Source organism: Medicago truncatula, chromosome 1 (genome assembly GCF_003473485.1).
Source record: "Medicago truncatula cultivar Jemalong A17 chromosome 1, MtrunA17r5.0-ANR, whole genome shotgun sequence".
NCBI classification, from domain to species: domain Eukaryota; kingdom Viridiplantae; phylum Streptophyta; class Magnoliopsida; order Fabales; family Fabaceae; genus Medicago; species Medicago truncatula.
The window spans coordinates 37,707,526-37,721,039 of NC_053042.1; the positions used below are offsets into that span (position 1 = coordinate 37,707,526).

Genomic DNA, 13,514 nt, shown 5'->3' on the forward strand with positions numbered 1-13,514 from the left:
GGCCCGACAGAGATTTTATTGGCTAACATTAATTTCAGTACAATTTCTTGATAAAATTTAAGGGTGATTATTGTGCCATGTCATTCTTGAATCTTTCTTGATAAATCATTCTTGATATCTAGCATTTTCCCAAAAACAAAACATAAAAAAAAAAAAAAAAAAAAAACCTTTGTTAAAGCCTTTACTTATTATTATTTTTTTAAGCATAGGGGACTCGTTAACATTTCCTTTTTTTAAATATCAAAGCTGTTATAAATTAGGGGCATGTATACCAAAGTATATGTGATGAAAATTGATTTTAAATGAATAAAATTTACAGAATTTATTTTTATTAAAATGGAGTTGATTGTAAAATAATTTATATATGAAAATATTCACTTAAAAATGATTTGAACAATGAATTTGAGATTAAAAACCAATTCAAGAGTCAAAAGCTCAAAATTCTATCTTTAGATTAAACTCAATTTCAAAGTCAAAGCAATTCCACTTGACAACATCCAAACATGTCAAAATCAACTTTAAACTACTAAAATCACTTTCGTCGCTATCAAAACTGAATTCAAAAGATGTCGGAGTCTATGTATGGTTAAGCGGTGAGTTTTGTGAAGTCAGGGTGACACCATATTAAAGCACCAAAGTGTAACTTTTACTAATCCCACGGTCTTTAATTCCCCCAAACTCACCGCCAATCAAAACATACGCCGAATATTTTTATGTATGAGTCATGGAGCCTTTCGACCGTACGAAAGGACCATGACAAAATCCTTAGCTGAGCTTCCAACAGATGTCTGAATCCTTTCATTCTTTGGCATTGTTTCCAACCACATCTCCACTAAGTTTTGCAGCTGCATTGAACATAAAACTGGCTTACCTCTTAATAAGATCTCTACCTGTTACAGTATAAACATAAGAAAATAACAATTAGCTTCTGAAAAATTTGCAATACATTGGTTCATAAAGGTAAAAGATTTAACAAAGACAGAAACACAATTTACCTCAGCTTCACTAGCAAGATCAAGCTTCTGCACAAGGTGCTTTTTGATATGAGAAACAGGTAAACTTCCATTCCTATAAATAATGTGAAGATTGGTTAAGAGGAATCTGTCTTACAAAGTCACAATATAGAGTTACAATGAAATATCTTGATTCTAGTAATAAATGTACTTGTTTCAATTCAAACTATATTAAATTTTGAATGATAATTAAATGTAGAGTTTCCAAATCTGATCTCTAACTTGTAGCAATAGTAAAGAGTACATGCAAAGGGCATTGAAAGAATGGTTTTGAAGTGCACACACACAAGTGAATATACAAAAGTAGCTCTTTACCAAAGAAACATCAGCAATAGAAAGAAATTTGTCACACATGACATGTTCATTTCAGGGATCAGACTCCTCTTAAAGTGAGCAACTCGTTGTCGAGAGTAAATTGAGTAATATCAATCGTAGATAAACAAATCTATGGTTGATATTATATGTATAACAAATTCACAGCGGTTAAAGTATCAAACATTGATTTTCTCACTTTACTAACAACTAATCTTAGACGAGCCGAAATACAAAGATTTTCATATTCACCAAAAACAAAATACCTAATAGAAAGTAAAAATAAATAAACTCACCTGACCATTATGTAGGGAGAAGATATTTGTGGCAGTGCACCAACATCCCTGTATACAGAAATTCAAATATCATATATCATATATATATAATATTAAATTCTAAAATTACATAATAAGTTTCAAGAGATGAAATAATAACAAGCCATGAAAAGTAATCTTACTGCTCTTTGGAAGCAACCAAGGAGAACCAGATAGGATTACAATCTTTCTTGCTTTCATTTTCAGCTAGGGCTGGGAGATTCAAGTCCTCAGAGAACTTTACTCTCTTTTCTTGGTTGGCCACGCTTTTAAGCTTAATCTTCAAGGAAGTCGATTTTGGAGGAATAGATTCAATTTGATCACCTTCTGCTTCTGTTAACTTAGACACATGATGAGAGTCATTGTCACTAGAGTCCACAAGCATTGGGATGTCACCATTTTCTTGCACGGTGGAGTTACTAGGAGACTTGTTTTTGTTTGTAGTTTCCACCGACAAATTCAATGGCTCGCACACAGCAGCTTTTCCTTTCCTTGATTCAGTGTCCCTTGAAATATTCCTGAACACTATTTTCTGACTAGATGATTCTGGTTTTGACGAATTTTGCTAATGATCATGCATTAAAGCACATTGTAAGGATCTTTCAAAACAAAAATTGAAGACAACAGGAATAAAATAATATTAGTTTCGTAAAGTATATGACACTGTTGTCAAGTAGAGGCTATAGCGCCACGGTGTAGAGGAATTTGAACAAACCGAGCTATTGTTCCGTGATAAGGCTTTAGTACAAAGTGTTGTCAAATCGCGGCTAGCAGCATTATAGAGCTGTAGCGTAACAGAATTTAAACAAACCACTGTTTTCCACAGTCCGCGATTGACGACACTAATACACAATGGAACAAGAGAAAGCAAGAATACAAAAAAGATTAAGAGAAACAATAGAGGACCAGAAAGTTTTTCTCCCTTTTACCTTAAATCTGATTTTTGGAGTCTCAGTGGATGTTTCAAGCCGGGGGCGCTTATCGTCTTTCTTTTCATCAACTGTGACTTTGTCAGGTTGAGAAGTAGGAGCTAATTCAGTTCTGATAAACTTTTTTCTAGCTGCAATTTTTGCTCTTCTAGCGGATAAAATTGTAGATCCTTCATCCGAAATTCCTATTCCACTATGTTGTTTCACATCTTTCTTAACATCTGCTACATCAGCAAGTTCAGAAGCAGGAACTTTTGGTTCTTGTGGAGTGATAGGGAGTTCTTCTTGCATCTCCTTTGGCTCTTCTTGAATCTTTTTTCCTCTTCTTACATATTTGTAAACTTTTGTAAAAGCTGTTTTGGCCTTTTTTGCATCGGATTTTGAAGAGGATTGAGAGTTCTTCCTTATTTTAGTTACCAATGAAGTTGAAGGAACATTTTCAGCTGACTTAACACTTGTTCCTTCAGAGGGGTGAAGTTTATCCCTCAATACTATCCAAGAATTATCTACCCTGTAGATTTCCATTTCCAATATAATATAAAAGTAATGTAAGTTCAAAAGATTCCACAAAAAGGGAGAACTCGAAATGAAATGAATTGCAACCTATGAAGCACCGACACAGACACCAGGTGCAACACCGACACCTCAGCACCATAAATAACATGAGAAAATAGAATAGCGGAATATAACCACATGTGTCGGTCTCGTGTTGGTGTCCAACACTGACACATCTTGGACACCAGACATGACTTAAATGTGAATTGTCGATGCTACATAGATTGCAACCATCGTTCATGAAAGAAGAGTGATGTTCATGGTGAATACTTTAGTTTGTCTAATGGATAATAACCCAGGTCTACTTTGCATACTGGACAGTGATTTAGCCTCTCATCTATAAACTTCCTTTCTATACATTCCCTGCAAACTGTTACCAAACTCAGAGATTTAGGCATATATTCATCGCATAAAAGACAAAGATGAAAACAAGGCATTATATTCATCATGGCCTAGTTTCAAGCATAGTTGTTATACACAAGTATTTGTCACAAAATCTAAAATAACTAATCATAAAAACAAGGTCAAAGAACTCCAAAGATTCATCATGCAGATATCACATTATGCATACAAATTGTAAAAACACTATCAGAAAATGTTTTCCTCTTACCACATTATGTATAAATTTCCATAATAGAAAATAATTTGCCACTTACAAACATTTCCAATTAAGTAACAGACCAAATTAAAACCAAACTACTAAACAAAAAACAAACATATCGTAAGCATAATTGAACAAAGGAGAAAAAGATGATGAAAAAAGAAAAGACTTACAAGTATGCAAGCATTCAGGAATTGTGGTTGGTTCTCTGAAAATGTTACTACACAAAGGACATGTTAAGGGTGCTGTGAGCTTGGCTTTATTCACCAATCCTCCTACCATTGTTGTTTGTCTTATTATATCTGTCTCTGACAAAGACACACACGTAAGCACTTGTTCACCTCCATAGTCACGTAATTACATGGTGCATGTCACCAAAACGTGACAGTTTTCATAACATTCGAGAATAACAAAGAAAAATAGAGAAAGGGGTTCGAGAATTTTGCACGATCCTATGATGGGTCGATTGTTGAGTATGGAAAAACAAAAAAGTGGGATTCTTGGAGTATCTATCGAATGTGTTTGTCTCGTTCCTTCGATTTGTACTATGGTTTTGTTTTTATCTCATGGTGGCTCAAAAACAAGGTAAGTAATCGAAAAATTCAATACTCCAATGATAAATATGTAGCTACCTATATGCAAGTGAATGTCAATGTGACACAAATTAAAAAGGGGAAATACTGTGTAGTACGAAAATTGGGTATATATTTGTGTTTTTTTTTTTTTTTTACTATATTGAAAATTGGAACACTAATAGAGGTAGAATCAAAATCCGAAGATCATTTGATCAATATTAAACAGTTATTCGATGTCATAAATGTTTAAATGCGAAATTCCTTACCATAATGAAAGTCCTTGCCATAATTTTTTTTTAACAAACCAAAATAAAATTATATAACCAAACCAACGAGCAGTTCTCAAGTCCTTGCCATAATGAAATTCAAACTCAAAAATAAAGTCTTGAGTATCCTGTATCCATTACAATTTCCTTACTCTTATTATATATAAATAATTAAATACTTTTTTTTTAACAAGAAAAATGGAAAATATAAATAATTAAATACTGTTTTGGTATCTACTGCATTCTTCTTCTTTTTTTTTTTTTACAAAAAAATTGACGAAAAAAAATCACATGCACCTTTAGTACTTGACCACTATGTCACTAATACTTGACCATTAGACAGTACTCATCGACATGCACAATAATTTTCATATAGAAAAAGATAAAAATAATAATTTAAACAAGCATTAACAATGATTAATCAAGCAGGGAAACATTAGAATACCTGCACGTGACACCAAAACGTGTTGTTGGATGATATCCTTCCTTTCCAGTTTCCACCTTTCCAACGGCTGTTGAATCAGTGGACCTTTCTGAAATCTAATAAGAAAATCTGGTTAAAAAACTTTACCTTTCTCTATAGAAAAATCGGGGCACTGGTTAAAGACTTTAAATAGTAACTTTTTATGAAAGTTTGTGTAATCGGTGTATTGGAAATTGAAAAATTTGACATTTTAAAAGAATAATTACTTAATTTAGCATACTTAAAGAGTAGTCTAGGGACACTCGTTAACAAGATCATTTTCTATATTACTTATATAATATATGTGCTTCATCTATAAATTAAGTTCTTAGATAAAAAAAAAATGTATAAGCAAAGTTCAATATTTTAATAAAAAATCCGAAAATTGTTTAAAAATTAATTGATAGATGAGCTTGCAATCAAATTAATTAAATCTAATTAAGTGATATATGAATGTCGCCGACATCTAAACCCTAGATTGAATGCAATCACAAAAACATGCATGCAATTTTACAATTTGAATTAAAAAATGTTTATTGCCCAATGAATATTGGATGATGTGTAGTCTAATGATACTAAGGCGACTTTGAAATATATTTCGAAATAAGAGTTGTTCATTGATCTTTATCAAACACCAAATCGACAAATACACGACGATAGAGAATTCAAATCGTAGAAACTTATCGATTAAAAATAATCAAAAATCAAAAATTGCAACAATAAGTTGACATGATAGAGTACATAATAAAAAAAATGGTAGTGTATGCCATTTAATTGGCCTAAATATCAGTAATCAATTGGATTGATTTTTGCTCACAATATAAAATTAAAAATCATCCCTTTTACACTCCACCCTAATCATATTTATGAAAATAAATGGTGGATTAGCTTCAGATCTACATAATTAAGAGAGAAATGAAATTGAAGAGAGAAAGAGAGAAAGTACCTAATCCGATATATCTTTGTTGAAAATGGTGCTTAAACAAGTTCTTCCATTTGAATTAGAAGATGACGACCTTTATTATAAGCTATATACTATGTGCAAATGTAACGGGGGGTCTCAGTAATGGAAATTGTAACTTTAATTATTTAATTTTCTATATTGGATGAAATAAATCAAATATATATACTGTTTAACCAAAAAAAGTATAATATATATTATCAGTGTAATTTTTTTTTTTATCAAAGTCAAACACCTTTTATAATTTAAATTAACTGTGACCGATAGACAATGTAAAAATAAGATGCATAGATTGTATATAGTTAAAAAAATGCTTAGATTGTATATAATAATATAATAAATTAATTCTTCAAAAAAAAAATATAATAAATCAAATTCTTCTAACAATACACATTAAATAGGCCATAAGACATTGGCTAAACATGCGACTTTTTTATCACCACAAAAAGACATGCAACCTTTTTGTACCAAAAAAAGAAAAAAAGACATGCAACCTTTTAATATCAATTTAAATTTTAATAAATGTTCTTTCTTTTTTAATAAATAGGCTAAATTGATAATTTAGTCCCCTTTATGATTTATAAATTTTGGTCCAATAACTCCCAAAATGTTCGGTTTGGTCCCTTATGTTCACCCCCATTTGTCACTTTGATCCATGTTTGTTAACTTTAAATTCAAATATTTATAGTGGACCAACATTATAGATGATCCACCATAGACCTAATTAATTTTAATTCTTTGATCTTTTTATCATAAAAGGGATCGTTGGATCATATAAGTCCATTGTATCTTACGATATACCATCAATAACTAATTTTTTTTTATTCTAAATCTTCATTTTCTTCCTTCCCCATCATGGGTTTAAAGTCAAAGATGATATCATGACAAGGAAGGAAGAAGATGGAGAATTGAAAAGAATTTTTTTTAGCTATTGACAGTTATCGTAAGATACAATATATCTACATGATCCAACGATCCCCTTTATAATAAAAAGATTGAAGGGTTAAAACTAACAAAATTAATAAGGTCTATACTGTTGGTTTATTATAGATATTTGAGGTTAAAGTTAATAGACATTTGGAGTTAAAAAAAAAATTTTCAAAAAATAAAATTATAAGAGACCAAAGCGGATGTTTTCTGAATTATGGGACTGAAATGAAACTAAAAAAATTAGTCAGGAGATCAAATGACCAATTTAACCTAATAAATATTTGGCTTAATACATCATTTGATCCCTTAACTTATTTTTGGTTTTCACTTTGGTCCCCTAATTATAAAGTGTCTCAAACCGGCCCCTTAAGTTATCTGCCGTTATCTATTTTGGTCATCGCAGTTAGTTTTTTGATGTCTAATATAATTAATATGATTATAACTGTTTGATTGCAGGTTAAACCATCCATATCTGATTCTTTTTTCTTCTCTTCTTCTCCTTCCCTATTCTTCCTCTTAGAGATGACAATTGGACCCAGACCCAATGGGTACCCGCCAAAAATACCCACAATGGATAGGGTAAAACTCCGCTTTTATGGGTATGGGCACGGGTAATACCCACAAAATTAAATGGGTAGGGCACGGGTAAGAGTACTATACTGCCCAAACCCGCAACCCCGCATATACATATTTATATAATATCATAAATTATTTATTTATTTTTTATGTATAATTAATTAATTTATTAAGCCTAAACCTAAACTTAAACCAAACAACTGCTTAATACAATAACAACTCCATCATGTCGGTCTATAATTTTTTAGGGATATTTTGGATGTTTTCTATTTGACTAAATACCACAATTCATATTATTTTATGAATTAATTTTAAAAATTTGAGATCGTAGTTTTATTTCATTTGTGATTTTTTGTTTTTTTGTTTTTTAATAATTAAAGTGCGAGTAATGGGTGCGGATATGAGCACTTAGGTACCCATAGGGTATGGGGAAGGGGACTAAAGTTGTTGCCTACGAAGGTACGGGTATTTTTTATAAATGCGGATATGGGGACGAGAAGTGTAATACCCTACCCATTGGGTATCCATTGTCATCCCTACTTCCTCTTGATCTTTATCATCTTCAACATTGATCATATAAAATCCAGAAAAACTTAAACAAATAACCCCAAAATTCCTCCTTCTTCTTCCTTCCTTCTTCTTTTCTCTATCGATATGAATTCTCTCTCTCACTCTATCTCGATCTGGATCTGAATTCCTCCTTCTTCCTTCTTCTTCCTTATTTCTTCCTTTCTATCTCAAGAATTGGAATTAAATTGCCCAGCTAGCTAAGATCTATATATTTATGATCTTCTTGCAATGTTTGGCTTGCGAAACACAAACACAGAAGCCAGATCGTGAGGAACTTGAAAGAACACTTGAGATGGTGGGGCTGAATTCTTGTTGATTCGTGTTACTCTAGCTTTCTTTCGAGCTGGTGGGCAAACCAAAAAATGCCTACAATTTGACCTCGTGATGAAGTTGGTGTTTGACACTCTTGTTCATCCTCTTTTAGAACTTTCTCTGTTGTCTCTACCTCGGATACATGTTTCAATGTTTTAGTCATAAGAGCAATGGTTCTTATGGGAGTAATTGGTCGAAACTCTTCTAACATTTCAAGACCCATTTTCTTAGTTAGCTATATGGCTTCTAATAACAATAGAGGGAATTAACTTAAAATAGAACCAATTTTTTTTTTTTTTTTTTTATGATGATATTGAAAGAAAGCAAAAAGGGTTGAATTTAATTTGGTATTGTTGATGCTGTAACACCCCGTTTTTCCAGCATAAAAATTTCATAAAAATAATTAGAGTTTTCCACGTAAACGGAATGTCACATTCTTTTCTCAAAATCATAAACTGAATAAATAACTATTTATCCTTTAAAATTCAATAACAAAAACTTTAATACTTCGCAGCGGAATTTCTTCAATAACTAAAAACAGTCTTTGACACTAAGGCCCCTTTATAAATGTCTCATAAAAATCCAATCTAAAAACATAGTCATAAATCTTCAAAAACAATACGTAAGGAATAGAAAAGTAATAACAAGGTTCCCATCCTGTTACGTATCAGAGCACCTAAGACACTTGAGCCACCACTCCTACTAATAATTAATACCTGCAAGTTACTCATACGAAGAGCAACATTTTCAAGCAGAAGGGGTGAGATTTCACAAAACAATAATATCAAACATATAATTCAATAATTACATTTAACAACATAAATAACTTCGTATATTAGTAATAATAATTCTTCATGTAATAATTCTTAATAGTTCAACCAACTTCTAATTATCATTTACTTCATATTCATCACATTATAAACATCATCATATAACACATTTAACCAAATCGTAACAAACATAGATCATCACATCATGGTCATAGTTCATATATAACATAACATCTTAATCCTAATTCATATACAACATAACAACATCATTAATTCATAATAATAATTATTCATCAAACATATCATTATCAATTCATGAATAAAAGACAACTTATCAACTTAACATAAACATCATCAAGTACACTTAACAACTCATAGATATCATCATGTAATCATCATCACTAATAACTTTAAAACAACACAATGTAATCAACATCTCACTATAATAATAACCATATACGACACAACATAATCATCATCTTATAATGATATGAACAACACTTATTAATCATAATATAACAACAACATATACATCATCTCGTCATAATATAATAATATAACAACAACATATTCATCTTCTTATATTAATATAACAACAACGTATTCATCATCTTATAAAATATAACAACGACATATTTATCATTTTATAATAATATAACAACAACAACATAATCATCGTTTTATAATAATATAACAACAACAACATATTCATCATTTTATAATAATATAACAACAACATATACATCATCTTATAAAAATATAATCAACACATACTAACACCATAATCAACATCATAAATCTTCAACATAAACATCTTAAACATAATCACCTTAAACATAATCATCTTAAACAGTATTATCTTAAACATCATAGCATCTTTGATAAACAATTACCAAGTAATCACAACATTCGATCATCTTCAATAACATAACATAATATTCACTTAATAATAATAATTAATCATATATAGAACAACATATTCATCACTTAATAATAACAATTATATACATCACAACATAAGCATCATCTTACAACAACATAACATAATATTAGTATCATATACAACATCATAACGACATAACAATATCATAATCAATATCTTAAACAACGTAACAACAAACAATATCGTAATCAATATCTTAAACAACATAGCAACATCTTAGTCAACTTTATATAATTCACATCATAAATATCGTATAATCTTCATAGGTACTTCTTTAATAACACATGGGTGGAAGACAACTCGACAACTCATAGATGATAATTTATCAACAACTTAACAACTCATGGATGATAATTCATCAACAACGACTTTGACTCGACAATTGCGACAATGCAACTTAGACACTTATATGCATGTGGTACCAATCTTCATCATAAGTATTAATATACTTTCATCGTGCGGAGGACAAAGCTCCTAAACGTGCGGAGGACAAAGCTCCTATCGTGCGGAGGACAAAGCTCCTAATCATGGTGAGGACAAAACTCAATGAATGCTAATGCATGGACTCTATCAACAAGACACCTTAATCAACTTATCACTTATACATCCAATAATTTGGAGTTCATCATCAACTTATTCATACTCATGCAACTTAGTTAAATAACAATTGCAGCATAATCAAATCACATCAAGCTTAATAACAATTCATTTCAACAACATCTTGATCATTCAATAATATTTCGATTAATGCATTTAATCATTAAATCACATTACAAACAACTTAGCAGTTCATAACAGCAACAGAAACAGCACAAGCAATTCACAACATAACAATATTAATGTGAAGTATCAACAACTTAAACATCATACATTTTCCACATAAGGCATATAAATATTTCACATAACCAACAACAGCAACATATGCAGCATACAAACAACATGACATAATAATATCAATTTCAATTCAACAACATCTTGAATATTCAAATAATTCTTAAGTAATGCATAAAACATTATATCACATTATAATCACTTAACATTTCACAATAGCTTCACAGTTCTCAGTTAACATCTTAAATAGGTCTCATTAGTACCTAAGGTTCCTCTCCTAATTAATCCAAGCAACTCAGGTCTCAAAATCCTCAAATGCACTCAGTTCTGGAAGTGCTCGCGAGGCGAGAGCATCTGCTCGCCATGGCGAGTACAAGCCAAATTCCCAACTAAGGTTGTTCCAGGTTCAATCTTGTTCTAAATCATTCTCTAATCAATAGTAGGCACCTAAAGGTACTCAAAGGCATCTAAGGTTCAACTCAAAAGTCAAAAACTTAGAAAATGACATACTCTCTGGTCAAGCTCGCGAGGCGAGGGATATTACTCGCTATGGCGAGCTGCAACGTGCAACTCGCGAGACGAGGAAAGGTTGCTCGTGTGGCGAGGATCGTAGCTCGGGAGGCGAGCGATGAATGTCGCTACGGGCAGAAGTGCAGTTTTACACAAAAATCATTAATTCTCATGGTTTTAAGCCTAATCTCGATTCCAAAATTCATCATAATCATTACCTAAGGTCTAGGGACAATTTCTACATCATTTTAATCAATCTTCACCGTTTAATCATTAGTTCTTCAATTTTAACCTACTTTTCAATTCCTCAAAAACTCATCCTACATCATGTTAAACCTAGCCATTGATTCACATACTTAATAGAATTGCAAAGTTAGTCTCACCCTTACCTTAGAATGTGAAGATCGCATTCTTGTCTTCTCCCTTCTATGGTTTTTTCTCCCTTTTTTCCAAAAACAGTCGTACGTTATGTTTTTTCTAAACTAGGTCTTTCCTATTTATAAAATTCCTTAACCTACTTATTTTTCTCTTATTCCACTTACACCACTAAACTCTCTAAATTCACAAAACAGCCCTTAACTAAATATTTTATTTTATTTTCAAATCTTATTTTATTAAACAATATAATAAGCTACCTAATAAATCATATAAACAAACAACATATATATCTCTATAACATATATATATTTCTACAATAAATAACATATATTTCTACAACAATATATATATATTTCTATAACAGGTCATATATATTCCTACAACAAAATATATATATATATATATATATATATATATATATATATATATATATTTCTATAACAGATCATGTATATTTCTATAACAAATCACATATATTTCTAAATAACATATATATATTTCTAAATCAAATAGCATATATATTATACTAATAAATACCAACATATATCATAACAAAATATCACTCATCAAAGTAAATCATATAAATCACACAAATCATATAAGTATATTCTAAACTCATTAAAATAATCAAATAATTAGAGAGGGTGTTACAGCTGCTGCTATTGTTGATGTGTTGTCACTGATTCTAGGTTGTTGTTGTTGTTGAGGAACAATGGATCTTGATGATTGAAGGATGAATGCAACAAAGGATGAATCACAAAAAGTGATTCATCTCGCACAAGGTGTGCAAAAGAGAACCACCCATCAAAATGCAAAGTTATGAGTCTGATGCCAAAAAATAACAACGGAAGAAAGACAGAAAATAAAGTTACTTAATAACACCCATGCAGGGTAAAGGGTGTTGCCGCCAGTCGTTATAATTGAAGGCGAAAGTGAGTATATTTGCCTTTATTCAAGAAAAAGATATAAATTTGACGTTGTCGATTAAATGATCAAAATTGTCAATCTTCTGTTTAAAAATCTTGTTATTTCTTTCCTTCCAAATAACTCAGACAATAGCCAGCCAGATTACTGTGAAAAGAGTGTATAGATCGCGGTAACCCCGCCAAATGACCAAACTGGTGAAGATGATCTCTAACGGAAGCTAGAGCAATAAAATAAATGCCTAACCATTGACATATAAGGTGCCGCACCATACCAAAATGATCACAACGAAAGAGTAGATGGTTCGCCGTCTCGGAAGAGCCGCACCCACCTAAACAAGAAATGTCGTCCAGAGGAATGATTCTCCTACGAAGGAGGTTGTCTTTAGTTGGAATTCGATTGAGAAGGAGTCTCCAAGCAAACACAGAGACCTTAAGCGAAACTTGCTACTTCCACAAATCGTCGAACAAACCACGCTCAGAAGAGACACCTGCCGTCGTCGGATAATTATATGTCCAATTAACGGAATAACCATTAATAGGGTCAAGAATCCACCGCCACCTGTCATGAATATAGTCCTACAAAACAACATTACGCAACAGAGACGCACACTCGGAAACCGTCACCTCCTCCCACGTTAAGAGACGCATCCTCCACAAGCACCACCACCATCTATCCACTCCCTCCTCTCCATCTCCTGCACCAAATTTTGATGGAGCGACAAATTAATTTGATTAATATTTTACAATTTTAATCATCATTTGAAATATTGATAATGTGA

The 13,514-nt window shown here is 31.5% G+C and overlaps 1 protein-coding gene across 1 annotated transcript; it reads right to left on the reverse strand.

The window, feature by feature from the left end:
* Positions 1–722: 722 nt before the first annotated feature.
* Positions 723–3,093, reverse strand: LOC11414159 (E3 ubiquitin protein ligase DRIP2). Its single transcript, XM_039831095.1, has 6 exons — positions 2,569–3,093; positions 2,355–2,423; positions 1,783–2,204; positions 1,622–1,669; positions 996–1,101; positions 723–890 (listed from the first exon to the last, which is right to left on the reverse strand). Exons 1-6 carry the CDS (start codon positions 3,091–3,093, stop codon positions 723–725), a joined length of 1,338 nt encoding a protein of 445 aa, XP_039687029.1.
* Positions 3,094–13,514: the final 10,421 nt, after the last annotated feature.

Excerpts from the sequence above, each read along its gene's own strand:
- LOC11414159 (XM_039831095.1), bottom strand. The coding sequence starts at position 3,093 with ATGGAAATCTACAGGGTAGATAATTCTTGGATAGTATTGAGGGATAAA. Across the intron at positions 1,670-1,782 it reads TTGGTTGCTTCCAAAGAGCA|GGATGTTGGTGCACTGCCAC; the intron begins GTAAGATTACTT and ends TTCTGTATACAG. Across the intron at positions 891-995 it reads ATCTTGCTAGTGAAGCTGAG|GTAGAGATCTTATTAAGAGG; the intron begins GTAAATTGTGTT and ends ATACTGTAACAG.